Here is a 17,243-nt window from a genome sequence, read left to right as displayed (position 1 = left end):
GTGGTTGACCACAGGTCGACCACATGGTTGACCACCTGATCGACCACCACCACATGTGGTCGATCAACTGATCGACCTCCGTGTAAAAATTCAATCGCGCACGTAACGTGGGACCCATCCACTGTCCCGATTAACACGTTCAATGTTCTGAACGTGTTAAATATCTCTCTCCTCTCTCACTCTTCCACGTCCTTTCTTCTTTCTTCCACATCACCCTATTAACGCGCGATTAACGCGCGTTGCGGATGCTCTTAGGCATCTTCATAAGTTTGGTCCTCTTTAATAAATAATTAATATTCATATAAAATGGCTAAGTATAAGTGTGAATATTACTTCTGGAACATAGCTGAGTTGGTTATGACGCAGCAATACATTTTTGCGTCATGACTAAATGTAATTTCTTATCTTCACTTATCGTGGGTCGATCGTGTGAAACCGTTAAAGTGACGGATTCTATTTTTTTTAGGAAAGGGTAAATATTTATTAATTTTGTTGTGTGCGACTTATATATTTTATACATCAATATTATTTAAAAATAAATAAATATTGTATTATTTCACTAAATTAATTTCGGTCTCAATGTAGCGTGCCATTTCGCGATAATAGTATATTCCTTCGGAACAGGCTGACGATCGGGTGATCGAATACGATTGTCATTCGGGTTCCAGCGGAAGGGAGAGCTCTCGTTGTCCATCTCGCCTCGCCTCGCCTCCTCCGGGCTGTTCGAAGAACTTTAGGGATCTCGATCTTGGTTTATGAGGTAATTCGAGCTTTGTTTTTCTCCCTTTCCCCCTCGATTTCTCGCCTCCGAGGGGCGCTTCTGGCCTCCTCGATGGGTTCAAGCTCGAAAATTAAATCCATGATCGATGAAGGACAGATCGATAGTTTTTGTGCTTTGGGGGTTAGATCTTTCGTTTCTGGTGTAGATCTACTCGTGCGTATTGAGTTTCCGTGAATCATGTGGTTTTACGCGTTATTTTCTATCATCCTGCTGAAAGCTCTTCGATATATATATATAATTATGTGTGGTCGGACGTGTTTCTGTGAGTTAGTTCTGGAAGGTGATTTTCTTACGAGATACATGTTATTTTTCTTTGTGGATCTGTCAAATTTATTTATTTTTGATAATTTTGCAGCTCGAAGGAGAAACCCACTCTAGGGTAAGTTATCTGCGTCATTCGTTCAGAGCAGCCTACGTTTCTCAGATATGCTTCATGATTGTTTAGGTTTGACCATAGCGTGGGAACTTTTGAAGGATGGCTTATAAAGTTGTTCTGTTTGTGAGCGATAATGACATTTTTATTGATAAAATCTAAACTACAAATCAACTTCTCATAGACTAAAACATCTATGTTGGCTGGTTCATGTTTTCACTTGTCCCAGCATATTCCTTTTGAGCAAGTTTTTTTTTTTTTTTTGACTCAAACTATTTCCTTTCTCTTTTACTCCATCAAGTAAACAACATTTAAGTTTGTAGCCAGCACCCCTGCACAGTTGGTCTTGGTCCATTTTTATTACTTAATCACTTGATCATTAAGATACGATTGCCAATAAAGATTTTAAAGTTTTGTATAGTCTTATAAGGTTCTGATGGCGGTTACGCAAGTTCTAGAGATGAATGTAATATTTTAATGTTGTACAACGAGTTACTCTTCTCATGACTGCTACATAATCTGGTGGTCTTCCAAATACAATGTTAGATTTTTTTATCACATAACAAGAACTTCCACATGAGAAAGCAGGGATTATTCCATTCATCTTCTTTGCTGACATGGTACTAGTGCAGTGTGGTGTTGTGATATTAAAGCATTGATTGAATATATAAGATGATTTCAGTGGTCTCTAGAATGGTAGGGAGCTATGCTTACCATCCTATTAATTTTGTGTAGCGGTACGCGGATAAAGACCCGCAAACGGAATATAGCTGCTCCTTTGGACCCTGCAGCCTTTGCAGATGCAGTGGTCCAGATATACTTGGATAATGCTGGTGATCTAGTATGTTTTATTTTGAAATGTTAGCCATTATGTACCTTGTTTTCTGTCAAATATACAATGTGGAATCTTGAAATATCTGCTTTTGGTTCCTTACAACCTAGAAGCTTTGAGTGATTCATATTTGTTATATGGTCTAACTGCTTAGCCTGGAATCTTCTTAGCACTCATGGCTGTAACTTACATTGATATTGATTATAATTAGATGAGAACCAACAATAGCAATGCTGCCTCACCATGCAAGAAACATCTTAAAACTGTTTTTAAAGAGTTTGCCATGTATAATATTTTGTGTACATGCAATAGAATAGCAAGAGGAATATAGAGGCAAGGAAGGAATTCAAAAGTGACATAAAAACAAATTTTTTATACTCGTATTCTTGATGAGCCATGGGATTTGAAGCAATCTAGGACTAGATTGTTTTGCACGTTATTACTTGTACAGCAGTTCAGGAGATAGGAAACTTGATAGGAACCAAGTTCCAGATGTGGACCAGGTGCTAGATCATGGGGGGAAACAAACCCAAAACATGGCTTGTATGTTCCAGGGGGACAAACAAAAAGGGGCTTGAACAGAATTAATATATAGCAGGTAGTTTATGTTTTAGAGTCAGTTATGTGTTTGTGGCAGTTATGTTAGTATGTTTTAGAGTATGTGTGTGGTTATAAGTTGGTGGGAAGTTAGAGGGGGGAGGATAGGAGAGTTATTATCAGAAGAGATCATTGGCTTTGGCTAGTGGAGAGAGTTTCTTTACCAGATTTGAGTGTTCTTTGTTGTACTGTTTGTGTTAACCCTAATAAAATTTTGTGTGTTTCTCTATTCTGATTTTTGGAACTCTAACAAAACTTCTACGAGATTCTTTGTTACCTGAATCTCTTATTTTGGTGGTCTCCTGACATTATTTATCCTCATCAATTTCAGTCACTAAATGTAACCAGTGGTTATATTGCTATGCTAAATTGCTAATTGCAATTACGAGTCAGCTATACACAATATAGATGAGCTATACTGACCCTTGGTACTCAAGTACAACAATGAAAACCATCTGTTTTTGTTTTCTTGTCTATTTCCCACTTCATTTTATCCTTTATTCTTGACTATCTTTTTTAGAGCAACCAGTTTTATTAAATGCTTATTTTTGTATTTTGAATTTTTAACTTGATAGGAACTTGTTGCAAAGAACATTGAATCTTCAGATCTTAATTTCTCAAGATATGGTGACACCTTTTTTGAGGTAATTAATGAGTAATTTTCTTTCTGAGAACATGTTGATATTTTTTTTCCATGGTAATGTCATCTTAGTTTGAGTGGTCTATGTTGCTTGCTTATATGTTATTAGATTTGCATACAGCTTTTGTTTGACCGATCAAGTGCTATTAAATTGAAGTAGAATTTCTAATACTGCATCAGATTCTAATGTTTGGTGAACTAAAAAAATGAGTAGGAATTATCATCTCAAAAGTTTGTTATTTGGAAAAGCTAAGTTTGTGAATCTTGGACATTCATGAGATGGAAAATTTTGATAAGCACCAAATGCAATCATAAATTATGATTCCAGATAAAATTCCATAAATCTGGAGTGCTTATACCAGTTCTCCTTCACAACACACCCAAAATATGAAGCCCCTCCTACTGTGACACTGATCCATGCAGTGTATTTATTGAAATTCCATTGGTTCATGCAAGGATTACAATAGTAATTAACTTTCAAACTGATATTTAAACTGCTATATAAGATGACAGATTCGTTTGTAGCGGTTATTAGGATTCTTTGCTACTCTGAATTTTATGATCAAATATGTTGTAATTTGAGCCAGGTGTTTAGCATGTGTTCTGTGGCGCTGCACTAACTCTTTCTTTCAGAAGCAGATCCACTGATCTCTTCTGATGCTGCTTGTAGGTTGTCTTCACTGGTGGCCGTACACAACCAGGCACTATAAAACCTGATGATGGGGAGAGGCATCCTTACTCAGTTCTAGATTGCGAGCCTAAACGTGAAGTCATCTTGCCTTCAGTCCTCTATATTCAGAAAATTTTGCGGAGGAGGCCCTTTTTGATCAAAAACCTTGAAAATGTTATGCAAAAGTTCCTTCAGTCCTTGGAGCTGTTTGGGGAGAATGAAAGGCAGAAGCTTGCCATATTTACAGCCCTTGCATTCTCGCAGAAGCTATCAGGCCTCCCGCCTGAAACTCTCTTCCAAGCATTGCTCAAGGACAATCTTGTTTCCAAGGGGCTAGTTCTCTCTTTTATTACTGTATTTTTCAAGGAATATTTGGTTGAAAACAGTTTCGATGATCTGATATTGCTTTTGAAGCGAGGTAAAATGGAGGATAATCTCCTTGACTGTTTTCCTACTGCCAAACGCACTGCTGAAGGTTTCTCTGAGCATTTCACGTGAGATTTTCTGCACCACTAAATTCCTCCAATCTTTAATGTATATGTTTTATTGTGAATCCTTGGTAGATTTCAAGTGCTTTCATTAAGTCACAAATTTTCATGCATTTTTACTATTGTTTAATTATTCTGATTTATTAAGGAAGGTTTAAAGTTGATATGGAGATTAAAATGTTAAAATGTGGGGCTAATGGTGGAATCTTAGACTTTTTTTGGGTTTAAAACAGAGTTTTGCATCAACTTTTACATAACTGAGGATGATCTGGTTTGGAGCTCTGTTGGTCAAGGTATCACTTAACCATGGTTGAACCATATTCAATTAGATTTGATTTAAGGTTGAGTCAAGTTAAATCTTAATTTGGGGTATCGTCGAGGAGTTTTATCTGACCATTTTTAGTTTTTTCATGCATTCTCCCTTGCCCTTAAGGCCCTTCCCTCTTAGTTGACTCTCCCCTTCCATGACCAAACCTCCTTAAGTCCCAATATTCCCAAAAGCTAGGTTCCTTTCTCCTTATCAGGGATGATAATGGTGTGGGGATAGGATGTTAAAAGATTTTCCCAACACAGCCCATTGTCCTACCTGAAGAGAGGAATAAAATCCTAGCTTTTGGGATATTCACCCACCAAGTGGAAGGAGGTTTGACCATTGGAGTGGATAACGATGACTTGAGAGGGGGAGGACATAAGCAAGGGAGAAGACAAGGAAATTGGAGGGGGTTGGCTGCAACTCAAAAAGACTTCAAACCAGGTATTAACCTAATATTCTTCTTTCAACCAAACTACAATTGAATATGATTGTCTTGGTTTAGCCCTATCTTGACCAATTGTTCTTCAAATTGTGAGCCAAATTTGACTTCACAGTGGCTCAAACTCTAATTTTTGAACCCAACATGAGTCTTAAATTCTACCTTGTAACCTACCTTATCAAATTTTAAAGTTCCAGATCATTTTGAACTTCTTAATGAATCTAAATAAATGCACACAAAATTTGGAACATAACAAATTTTGAAAATGTTTGAGGTCCAAAAAAATTTACCTGCTGCATCATCAATAATGATTCTCTTGAAAGAAGTTTGATGAAGTTGTTAGCATAATGAAGCTGAAAATTATCTAGATGTGTTTGTAAACATATAATAATCTGGAGTAGAACTAACATGATCATTATCATACTATTATCACACAAGGTAATACCAGTTGTTAAAAATCTTACTAGCAACTTCAATTAGTTGTTTTCTAATAATAACTTGTATGTTTTCACAGTAAGGAAGGATTATTAGCTCTTGTGGAGTACAATGAGAAAAAAAATTTTGAGTTGAAATTGAAGGAAATGAAAGCAGCATTGACGACACAGATTGAAGAAGAAATAGATATGTCTGAAGTTATACAAAATGCCAAACAGCATGTTAAAGATGCTAAATTGCCTGATGTTGAAGTTGTGCGCATTTTATGGGATATGCTAATGGATTCTGTTCAATGGTCTGGTAAAAACCAGCAGCAGAATGCGAATTCGGTGCTTCACCAGGTAAATTAATATTTTAAAACAAACAATCTTATTTATGGGTTATAATCCTCTCTGTACCAGGTTTTAATTTAATTTAAAGGCTACAATATCTGACTCTTAGGCGTTGTCATTTCAGTGCATGCATGTAAAATGTGCAACGCAGTTCAGACATCAGGGTTGTGCATTTAATAAACTAAAGGCCATGTTTAATTATTAATAACAAGTATAAAATCCAATTTAATCTTAAATATGCATGGTCTTTTGAGGTTAATTACTCAATTCAACCCTAAAACTTCATATTATCAATGGTGTATATGCAGAGTTGGTTCATCCTCGGAGGACTGAGGAGCAAATGTTTTATTGTCACACACTGCATACAAGGATTGCATTATTTTAGTGGTTGAAAGTGTGGGTAATTTTCAACATTTAACCTACACAATACACATTTCATTTGATCCAAGTGATGACAAGCTCCCAAGAAATGCCTGAGCAGGCCATCCTCCTTGACCTGAAGGATTATGTTAATATGCCTAATGCCTTACCCTGCTTGCTGTGACCTTTGAAGGGGAACCTTAGCACAACGGTAAAGTTACCTAGTGGTCACGGGTTCTCTTGCAATGCAGGATAAAGCTACATACAATAGATTCTTTTCTGAAATTCCATTTTGACGGGAGCTTCGTGCACTATGCTATTTTTTTTTTTATCTGTCTTCACGAGAGTGTATAAGACTGACCACAAGCAAGACAATTTTGAAGATAAGCATTGATGACATTCAATGTTGCATGAAGAACATAAAAACTATGCAACTTTTATACAAGATTCTCCTGAGCATCGTTCTTAAATGCAATTTTGTAAGCACAGTCTTTGTTGCTGTTAGATTTATTGACGTTTACCCTATGCTTCTATATATATTTTTTGTTTAAACAGAGTTTTTGGTATCCCTTAATCAACTTCATGTTCTATCCACCTTTGCTTATTTGGCTATCCACATTTGTTCTATTGTTTTGCATTGGATCATTATGTGAAATGCCAGGGTAACTAATTGGATCAGTTTGTCACAACTTCAGGTGAAAACATGGGCAGGGCTTCTTAATGCCTTTTGTACTAGTGGGAAACTAGAATTAGAACTGATTTACAAAATCCAGATCCAGTGTTATGAGGATGCCAAACTGATGAAGTTATTCCCAGAAATTATAAGGTCCCTTTATGATCAAGATGTTCTTGCTGAGGACTCCATTCTGCTTTGGTTCCGGAGAGGCGCAAACCCAAAGGGCAGGTGTGCTCTTCTTCTTTTTTCTCTCTAATTGTTGGGATGTGATGCTTATGAGAGGATGCAATTTGGACTTCTTTTTCTCTTAGGCTTGTTCATTACTGTGTGATGTTCTAGGGATACAACACAATCAGGTTACCTGAATTATTAGGGTTGTTTAGAAAACCATTTTTGCTGGAGATTCCCTGATTTATATGGGCTCATTGAGAAACAATAAGTTGAGATAGTATAGATAGGCATGTTCAAAGACAAAATAAATTTTCTCTAGGAGCACAATGCGTCAAGAGAACATGGAAAACATTAGTGATCATAACAAAAAAAAAAAAAAGATCTAGCTATTTGAATATTACTAGTCATATAATATTGGATAGGGCTCTATTGTCTAGCAGATCCCAAATATATATTAGATAAATAAAGTTTGATGGTGAAGTCTGTAATATGTGCGAGGTTGAAGCTAACCTGAAGGAAGTTCACTGGAATTGATTGATATGGCTGTCTTGTGTGAGTTTCAATTTGCAGTATGACTCCAACTCTACAGGATCCCAACCCAAATGCAAACTCTAAATTTAATTGGAAAAACAAAGAAAAAGAAGACTGATGGGTTTCTTAAAAAGAAGCTCAAATCATCTTAATTGGCAATATGAAAGCCCAATGGAGATTAGTAGATGTCTTGCACCTTCTGTGAATTCAAAAGGCTACTCATGTTATTATCTCATTCTTTTAAGTGTTACTTTTGATCATCCATCTTCATCCATCAACTTAGACAAGTCATTTCATAAGATCTCTTATCCTTGAACAAGGATCAACTTTGCCATTTGTTATGGCCTGACCCAGAGGATTTACTCATTGATTGCAGTTTGAGATTTAGGATCTGCCTACAATGAAATATGTAAGGGGACAATGAAAAGTGGCATAAAAGATGTACATAAATTATGGAACTCAATATGTACATAATTTTGTGTTTTTTTTGCTCTTCCTCTCTTGACTTTTCATCCAAGTAAATGGATCACCTCAATATGTAACAGTTGTGTTCATTGTCAACTGTTAAAACACAAATTCATGATATCTTCTTCATAGTTGGCGACTATTTCATGCCAAGTAGAAATTTATGCTGCTATTATGGAGGTTTTTTTTTTTGGTTTTGTTTTGTCAATTTAGCAACGGCCATGTGAATCATTGCAGGCAAACTTTTGTAAAAGCCCTGGAGCCGTTTGTCAATTGGCTTGAAGAAGCTGAGGAAGAAGAATGACTTGACAGGCACCATGTTGCTTGTGACAGAAGTATATCTGCTGCGCATACCTACCCGATTTTATTACTACTAGTATCAGTCACCATATAAACTCATGTTGCTTGAGACAATAATCTACTGCTTATGTTTACCTGTTTTTATTATTATTGTTATTATCACCGTGTAAACTACATTGTGTTATAAACCTTTATATCCATCAGGACTTTAAGCTAAAGCGTAGGTCTCAGATTAGCGGTTACAGGCTACCGCAGCGAGGTGATTGTTGTAGTCTTCTTGTTAACGGAATTTCAGCGCCAAATGATTTAGAGTGTGATTTCTTGGATTGATCTGATCATGGGCGCAAACGAATCAAACCTTCAAATCTTTTTATGAGTTTTTCGAGTAGATTCGAAAAATATTTAATTCATATTTTAAATTATTAAATTTTAATTGAACTTGAACCTGCTTTATAATTTTTCAAATTAATTTGAATTTAAAATATTTTATTTAAGTATTCATGAACCTGAGACGAATTTATTTATTTATATATAATTTTAATTTAAATATATTTAAATCAAGATTTAAATAGTTTGAAATTATCATTTGCATTGAACTCCAATTTGAATTTTATTAGTTTAGTTAAAATTATTTATATTTTTGACATTCGAATTAAATTTGAATATCACATATATTTTTGAATATCACATATATTTTTAAATTTGAATTTAAATATTAATATTTTTATATTTGTGAATATCATACATATATATTTATATATATTTAAATATAAATATAAATATTAATATTGTTCTACTATTAGGTTCAATTGTTCCTTTAGTTCTTAAATTACATATAAGGAGATTCTATGGATATTTAAATAAGGGAATTTTTTATTGTCTTTCAAAGTTTTTCTTAAAAATCGTTTTTTTGGAACTTTAAAAGCATGGAAATATTACAAAGTTTTTAAATTCTGTTAGTTAATTTTTAGTAAAAAAAAATTGATAATCCCAATTAGTCGGATTGACTTAATCCCTGGGGATAACTGACTCGTCTGTTAGTTAATCTTTAGTATTGACATTCTTAGTTGCTTTTTAACAAAATAAATAGTTTCTAAAATCTGTATTAATTCTTGAATTGAATAATATTCTTAGGTAGCAGCTAAAAAATATTTAAATTTTTTGCATAAATATTATTTCATTAGATTATTTTTTTCACTATAATCTATGTCTGTAAACAATTGGAAATATTGATCTGGACGATTGTTGATGAGGTTGTGCAGGGATTGGCTTTGTTAGCGTACTCTAGCAAAAGAGTAGGTGGAGATGTGACTTCGAGTTCTAGCCTTAAATGGAAAGAGCAAATTTAAAAATTACCATTTACAAAATTGTCAACCAAATTACTGCCACAGACTTCCACATTGCCATCCCCAAGACTCCACAACTAGAAAGTTAACCCGTGACACACATCAAAACATGAACAAAACATTTCTTTCACGTCAACGGGCACGATTCTAGTGGAAAAACCTAGAGCAAATCCCATCACAACCATATGACTGTCCAACTAATATCGTAAATCTTGTTGAAAATTTAATTTTGCTACAATTTCAGAAGGGGGAAAAAAATGAAGGAATGATCTTACCCTAAACAAAGATGCAAACGTCCCAACAAAGGCATTCGAGATGCACCTTAACAAGGCTTAAAGCAATAAGACGACGGGCAGAGGACAAAAAACAAATGGAACAAAGACAAAGGATGGGGAGTAGCTACCTAAAAGGACGGCAGAAGCCAGCCATGCTTCCTCGCGTGCTCCACATATTCTTGGAACTTTTCCACTGCGTTAGGAATATCGAGGGCAATGTCATCAATCCCATCCTTCACCCTAGCGAACCCTTTGGTCATTTGGTAGACAGTGATCAATCCTTCACTAAAACACTCTTGCAGTAAACCCAGTATCCTGTCATTCTTCTTTTCCATAGCCATGATTAGAGCTTTCTTCACTACTTCATGAATGAAGAAAGGCATTGCCAAATCACGGATACATTGCCGGGCTTCTCTGATGTCACCTCCGCTCTCATACTCCTCCAGAAGCTTTATAATCTTGTCCTTTGCATCCTCCACTGTCCAGCCAATGCCGCCACCCCAACATCTCAGAAGCCTCTCACCAGCATGTCGAGCAGAAACGAGCGAGCGGGCCATCTGAACTGTTTCTCTACCCCTGCAATTTTGGGGGAGCATGCTGTTGATCTCCTCCAGGTTGAGTGGCGCTAGGACATCATCAATGACGGCCCTTGCCAGAAATAGAGCTAGCTCTTTGGAAGCATTCAAAATGTCCAATGCAGTGTCCTCAGTGGATTCAAGTAGCATTACGAACCCATCCACAACATCATCTCTTGAAAATATTTCCATACTAAGTGCGGATAAAAGAGCAGATGCCATTTCCTTCTCCCTGTTCTTGCGGTCCAGTGCAAGTGTTATCAGTTTCTTGATAAAAATGGGATTATACTTAGCAGCACCTAAGTCTTCGAGACTTCTGATAAGCTCCGGTATGTCATCGGAGAGGAAATATTCCCGTATTATGTTGACAGCTTCTTCTTTGTATTTCTTCAATCTATCATAAGCTTCGTCTTTGTACTCCTCATCTGCTCCATTTGACTTGAGTAAAGAAGGATCCAGCCATCCATCAGAAATTGCTATGTTTACTATATTCTCATACATTGATTTTGCAGCAGGAACATCTAGAGATAGATCATCAAGACTTTCATTAAGCCTAGAGAAACCCTTGGTCATCTGACTAGGACTAATTAGGAATTCTTCAGAAGCTTTTTTTAAAAGCTTTAGCATAAGAGGTTCTGCTGTGTGGATTTCCACAGCAAGGATCAGGGCCCGTTTCACTACCTCATGATGGAAGAATGAGACTCCCAACTCCCTAATGCACCTGCACGCCTCTGTTGCATCTCCATTCTCTATATATTCCCTCAACAAATCTGCAATCTTCTTTTTAACCTCTTCAACAGTAATATGGGTGGCACCGCCCCATTTACGCTCAACTAATTCTGCATGATGGGGAGCTGAAAGGTAACTCTTTTCAGCAGTTTGAATGACACAAAGGCCTTTAGAAGATTCAGGAAGCGTTTTCTTTGCTTTAGTTAGAAAGGCAGGCGGTAGGATTTCATCAACAACAGCACGAGCTATAAATAAAGCCAGCACGTCAACAGCATCAAGTATGTCAAGTGCCAAATCATCAACTGACTCAAGTAGCATGAGAAAACCCTGGCTGATTTGAGATGAACTGATCACATCTGCATACAGAGTAGATAGCAGAACAGATGCCATCTCCTTCTGTTTGGCATGCCTATCCATTGCCATGGAAACAAGTTTCTTAACAAAGAAGTGATGGTACTCATCAGAACTAAGGTCTCTAAGATCTGTTGCCACTAAGCCTACATCACCAGTGCTGAAGTACTCCTTAATGATTGTTGTTATAGATTTTTTGTAGTCATGTACAAGGTTACAAATTGTGGAACCATCTAGCTGATCTGATTCCTGGCATTGCAATCAATTATTACCACACATCAGTCGAGAAGAATAAAAACAAATATGCAAAACAGCCAATCCACCATGCACATGCAGCAATGGCATGCATCAAGTATATGTATATTTACAAAACTTAGAGAATGCATGCGAAAAGTTCATACCTCTCCGCTATCATAATTAGGATCATTTGGGTCTATGCATGAATCAGTATCAGCATCCAAGAGCTTGCCCCAAGGTCCTTTGCCACCAGCTCCATCTGAACATAATCTCAAAAATGAAGATTCCGATGTGCAGGAGAAAAAACACTAACATTGATAATAGTTACAAATGACTAAGTGCTTCGTCAGAAATATAAAATACTCAAATTGCACTGTAGGATGAAGGATAATAAATCTCAAAGAACACATGAATGAATTAGTGTCTTTGACATTTTTGCTAATTTATAATTGTTCCTAAAGAATAACAAAGACTTCTGTAAACCATTTACTAAGATCTGAATAAATACACATCTAAAATGTTAAAGAAAGACTAACAAAATTCAGTGTCACAGGGAAGTATCAATGAGTATGTCCTTAAGCTAAAGAGGGTAAATAATAGTAAGCCACCAAGTAATAGAGGTTCATGTTATAAATTAATATACAACAATATTTTTTTAAATGGGGAGGCGAAGATAACCTTCTGGAAAAAGATGATCTAGGAAACATAACTCTGGTAAAAATGATTGATAAAAAAATAATTTAAAAATACGAAGAGCATTAAAAAATAACCTCACGAATCCATTTTAGAATTTTCATCGGTGTTGTACAATAACTAATTTTTGTATGTGTTCATTTCTAATTACCCAATACTCGAACTCAGGTATAGTTGACGATGCCACAATTGTATAAAATTTCCTTTTAGCATAAGAAGCACACATCGCCAATATCTACGTTCAAGAAATCCACGTCTAAGATTCTTACTCATACAGAATAATTGTTTAAACTGCATTACATTTCAGTCAAATCTACTTGACCTAAAAACATTTTGTTTTTAAAGTCTCTATCACTCAAGCTGACTTTATTTTATTTAAACTCTCATCAACTATACAATATTGGTTGCAAATAATATGCACAAGAATCTATAAATATATGCGGTAATAACTTTTGGTTATTTTCATTCATTAATCTCTCAAAGTACAATTGAAATACTATCCTTTATGTTAAGGAGAGGTATTGAGCAACACTGGAGAACCTCATGCAAATACCTCAATGAAAGCAAATCACCACATAACCAAGACAAGGACTGCAACATAGGTTGGTGAATTCAGGATTCATTTAGTAAGAAATATAATGTCAACAACATACTCTAAATATTAATAGAATAAAGTTCATCTTGATATCCATAGCTCAGACATTATATATTTTAGTATTTAGATATTGCTCATATCTTTGGTCATTCAAAAGATCTTAGAACATGCACGCCTGTGCAATCAAATATTATAGAATGAGCAACACAGGCATATGAGCATCAAGTTCTGAGAATAATCAACTAGTTGTTCAGCATAATCATGCAACTTATATGGTGCCACAGAGACATTTAAGGGCCCAATAGGAAGTGCTCTACTACATTAAAACAGAGAATTCTACCATCGTTTGGATATATGTGCACTTATGAATGCTAAATTTCCTGCATGCGGTGCATAACTTTCCTCCATTAGTGGTGGCAAAAGGTGAATCCGTCACCTCGACGACCCCTCCAGGATGGCTCCCCACTTTCTGGAAGAGAGGTAAATCATGGAGGACTTTGCCCTAAACAACAATAACGGCTGGGGGCCAGCGGAGCTTCCACACCCATTGAGAATCAACCCCTAGCCTATCGGTGGCAACATCCTTGCAGGAACCATCTGCACTAGTTCGTGGGGACAACTTTCCTCCATTAGCAAAATGACATATAATGGATATTCTGGTACTTGATTAACACGAAAGAAATTTATTGTAGTTCTGGAAAGTGGGAAACGAAGGGATTCTAGACTGCTGTCATTCAGTCTCACTGTCTTATTGTCCTTTCTTCAAATATATCGTACTAAAGTTTAAATCTCAGTACTTTTAGAAAACACATACTAGTCTTTTATCTGAATCTACTACCAATCCATTTACAATAGTCTTTTAGTATCCTAAATGAAAAGCATATACAGTAAAAGATAATAAGTATAGATTTGTAGCGCACTGGAAACATCAGATATGGCATATTATCTATTCTTTTCGATTTCACCTCTGAAAGTAGTGTCTAGTAATGATAGATGAACAAGAGCCATACCAGAACAAGAATCTAAAAGATATATTTTCTTCATGTGCCTTCCAGATATATCAACAATTAACCGTTTTCTTTTCCTTTTTATTTGATCTATGTACCTCATGCGTCCGCTCCACCATCAAACCGTCAAGGGACGTCAACTAATGAACTAAATTAATTTTTGTATTTCATACCAACTAAGGTACGACACCCTCTTCTATTGCCATAAAAAATTACTTGCTAAAAATCACCACGATAGCATAGAGAAATCGTCGCTCACCCTTTTTTACCCGTACAGGCTTCCCTGAACGCGTGCGTCGCACATTCCTCGCTCCCTTGGCATGATTCTCGGCAAGCCCCGCCTTCGATCTGGGCGACGAGGACAACGCCTCCGCTTTCTGCGCCGCTATCCTCAGCGTCTCCCTCTGCTCCTCCGTCAAAAACCCCTCATCCTTCGGCGACGCCATCTTCTCTCCCCCGATCGTTCCGCCAACCTACTCATCTCCAAGAAAAAAAAAAGTCCCTAATCATTAGACCATCACCGGCCGGAAAAAGAAGGCAAATCAAGAAAGGGATCGAAGGAGTACCTTTACCTGGATGTGGCTCAGCGATCTCGAGCCGAGAAAGGGGGAGGAGAGGGGGCGAAGGGGATCGGAAGCCCTAGAGCAGAAGCCGATCGCGAGCCTCACGTCCTCTATCAATCCGGCGAAACAAGAGGGGTCCGTTGGTCACACGAAAGCCCGTATTTATAGACGGTCAGGGAGAAGCATATCCCTATCCGGTTTACACGTGGCACGCTCCGCTCCCTGCGTGGGTTGAATCGCCTAGTCCGGTCAGCCTCTCCCCCGCCGTGAACTCCACTCGTCTTACACACAGTCACCCCCGTCAATACCCATTTCTTACTCCACAGTGTTTCCTGTCGGCCCCACCGAGCATAACTGTCTGTTTCGCTTTCATTGGTCGGTTCGAGTCTGGTGTCAGAAAATCGTTGTGCTAAAAGAAATAATGTGATTGACGACACAAAATTGACATAAAATGGATGCGTTACTGTTAAGCAAATGAACCGGCTTTTTAGAGAAATTAAACCGAATATTATTTAATTGTATAAATTATAATAAAATAGAATTAGTACGACCTCGATACCAACAAGAAGAGATGGCCGGAGTCAGCTTCGTTAATTTCAGCTCCTGAACAAGAACATCTGCAAGTTTTCGTAGAGTGAGCACCCTGTAAGAAACAAATTCCAATTTCACCATCATGTTTATGACAACTTAAAATTCATGATGAAAGCACACGGACAAATTTTCTACATTATCATGGATATTTAGTCAAAAAAGAATCATTGAACAAATGGAAAAGCATGTGAACTCCTGGGATCCAAAACGTGTTTGGTGGAATAGATTGGTATGCCTTTTTCTTAAGAGAGTTACATTGCAATCACTGGCAGTATAAGAAGTTATAAACAAACTTCCCCTTTCTGATCTAACAATTGCTCTTCTTTGGCTTTGCTATGTTCCTGCAATACACTCAGAAGAGTTATTATCATATAAATAGCTGTCTTTTTCAGAAAAATGCAAACATTTGATCATCCAAAAGACAATCATATAAACTACTGTTTTGATTACATCCTCGAAAGAGTTGTTACTAATTCTCATAATAGAACAGCCAACCAATCTACGAAGTCATGCGCTTATGTGTTGCATTGAGAAATGCAAAGATATCACCATAAATCTTGTGCAAATCCACCTCAATCTTCATTTCGTCTTCCAAATGCTTCTTCCACTTTGCTTGTAAAGCCTCGGCCTTCGAGAAATCCAACCGCTTCAAACTTGCCTCTAACAGTGCACTCGACAAGCCATATGCTTTCCAATGACCCTCTGCGGCATCGATCAAATATGGATAGGATTGACGTGCATCTAATTTTTCTTCGTTCTCCTCAAGATCATCTTTTTCTTCCATCTGCACATCCTTAATCTGCTTCTCTGTCTTCTCTTCCTTCTTAAGATTCTTCACGTCCTTCTTGTTATGATCCTTGATCCAGAGCTCGGCGGCGAGCTCATAGAGTAAGCCACCGTTCGGTACATGGCTATTGGAGGGCGGCTGGCTGAGCTTGGTGCGCAGATGTCGATACTTATTCAGTACACGTTCCTGGGACATGGGCTCGTGAAGCTTGCCCTTCAATGAGTCGTAGAAGGCGGGCAGGTTAGACTTGGTCGGAAGCGAGCCCGTCAGGCGGTGAAAATCCACGGCGCCGCGGAGGATCACAATAGCGGCGTCGTCGCCCTTGGAGCCAGAGGAGGCAGAGCTCATGGTCTTGGCTTTGCCGCTGCTCTTCTGCTCACCTGGAGAGGGCTCTCGCGGCGTCGAGTCAAGATTCAAGGTTTTACGCTCGCCCTTGGAGCCAGAGGAGTCACCGTTGCCTTTGCGGCGGCTCCTCCGCTCAACGGGGGAGGAATCCCGCGGCTTCGAGTCGGGACTCAGGGTTCTACGGTCGCCCTTGGAGCCAGAGGAGTCGTCGCCATACCTTGCGCTCCTGCCTTTGCGGCGGCTCCTCTTCTCAACGGGAGGAGGATCACGCAGCTTCGAGTCAGGATTTAGGGTTTGACCATCGCCCTTGGAGACAGAGGAGTCGGCAGCATGCCTCGCGGCCTTGCCTTTGCGCTTGTGGTCGTCGGAAGAGGGAGAGCGATCGCGCGCCATCGAGCCAGGGAATCTCTCGCTACTCGCCGGAAAGAACTGGAAATTTTAGGGCAAAGTCGGCCCTCGGCCTCTGGAATTTCTTTTATAGGAAAAAAAGGGGAAGAATGGCGATGAAAAGAAATATATGAGAAAAAGGTAAAGAAGGGAGCGGGCAAAATTTTTTATCTTTATTATTAATAAAAGATTAAAGAATGCTTCAATTTAAAAACAAAAATATTAAAACAACGTTATATTTTTATTTTAAAAATAGATTTTTATACTTTATAGTATTTTTTAAAATTCTTTGTAACGGATAACAGATTTAACTAAAATTATTATAATATAAAATAATTTGATCAAAATTAATTGTGGTA

General features: G+C 37.6%; 3 protein-coding genes across 4 annotated transcripts; 1 reads left to right on the top strand and 2 right to left on the bottom strand.

Moving 5' to 3' along the window:
* The first annotated feature begins 600 nt into the window (after positions 1-600).
* Positions 601-8,621, top strand: LOC141839557 (uncharacterized). The gene is made up of 8 exons (XM_074727335.1): positions 601-760; positions 1,137-1,160; positions 1,890-1,995; positions 3,159-3,227; positions 3,894-4,387; positions 5,648-5,909; positions 6,956-7,164; positions 8,341-8,621. The coding sequence occupies exons 1-8, from the start codon at positions 756-758 to the stop codon at positions 8,405-8,407; spliced, it is 1,236 nt and encodes a 411-aa protein (XP_074583436.1). The 5' UTR covers positions 601-755; the 3' UTR covers positions 8,408-8,621.
* Positions 8,622-9,935: 1,314 nt separating this feature from the next.
* Positions 9,936-14,890, bottom strand: LOC141839903 (MA3 DOMAIN-CONTAINING TRANSLATION REGULATORY FACTOR 1-like). Of its 2 annotated transcripts, none has more exons than XM_074727756.1 (4): positions 14,778-14,890; positions 14,471-14,684; positions 12,081-12,175; positions 9,936-11,928 (listed from the first exon to the last, which is right to left on the bottom strand). In XM_074727756.1, the coding sequence occupies exons 2-4, from the start codon at positions 14,655-14,657 to the stop codon at positions 10,153-10,155; spliced, it is 2,058 nt and encodes a 685-aa protein (XP_074583857.1). In that variant the 5' UTR covers positions 14,658-14,684; positions 14,778-14,890; the 3' UTR covers positions 9,936-10,152. The 2 variants fall into 2 exon arrangements, with proteins under 2 accessions (XP_074583857.1, XP_074583858.1); XM_074727757.1 differs by having other exon boundaries at positions 14,784-14,879.
* Positions 14,891-15,659: 769 nt separating this feature from the next.
* LOC141841424 (uncharacterized) lies at positions 15,660-16,964 on the bottom strand. The gene has a single exon (XM_074729599.1). The coding sequence runs from the start codon at positions 16,888-16,890 to the stop codon at positions 15,865-15,867; it is 1,026 nt and encodes a 341-aa protein (XP_074585700.1). The 5' UTR covers positions 16,891-16,964; the 3' UTR covers positions 15,660-15,864.
* Between the last annotated feature and the right edge of the window lie 279 nt (positions 16,965-17,243).

This window comes from Curcuma longa, chromosome 11 (genome assembly GCF_044706935.1).
Source record: "Curcuma longa cultivar G26 ecotype Majalengka, Jawa Barat chromosome 11, ITB_CL_G26_1.1, whole genome shotgun sequence".
NCBI lineage: Eukaryota > Viridiplantae > Streptophyta > Magnoliopsida > Zingiberales > Zingiberaceae > Curcuma > Curcuma longa.
Note: the sequence above shows the minus strand (reverse complement) of the source record. Positions and strands in the feature narration are given on the sequence as shown.

Bases quoted from the DNA above. Each gene is read 5' to 3' on its own strand.
- LOC141841424 (XM_074729599.1), bottom strand. From the start codon at position 16,890: ATGGCGCGCGATCGCTCTCCCTCTTCCGACGACCACAAGCGCAAAGGC.
- LOC141839903 (XM_074727756.1), bottom strand. From the start codon at position 14,657: ATGGCGTCGCCGAAGGATGAGGGGTTTTTGACGGAGGAGCAGAGGGAG. The intron at 12,176-14,470 runs GTGAGCGACGAT...GATTATGTTCAG, and splicing joins GCCTGTACGGGTAAAAAAGG to ATGGAGCTGGTGGCAAAGGA. The intron at 11,929-12,080 runs GTATGAACTTTT...TTGCAATGCCAG, and splicing joins CTAATTATGATAGCGGAGAG to GAATCAGATCAGCTAGATGG.
- LOC141839557 (XM_074727335.1), top strand. The intron at 1,161-1,889 runs GTAAGTTATCTG...AATTTTGTGTAG, and splicing joins AAGGAGAAACCCACTCTAGG to CGGTACGCGGATAAAGACCC. The intron at 4,388-5,647 runs GTGAGATTTTCT...ATGTTTTCACAG, and splicing joins GGTTTCTCTGAGCATTTCAC to TAAGGAAGGATTATTAGCTC.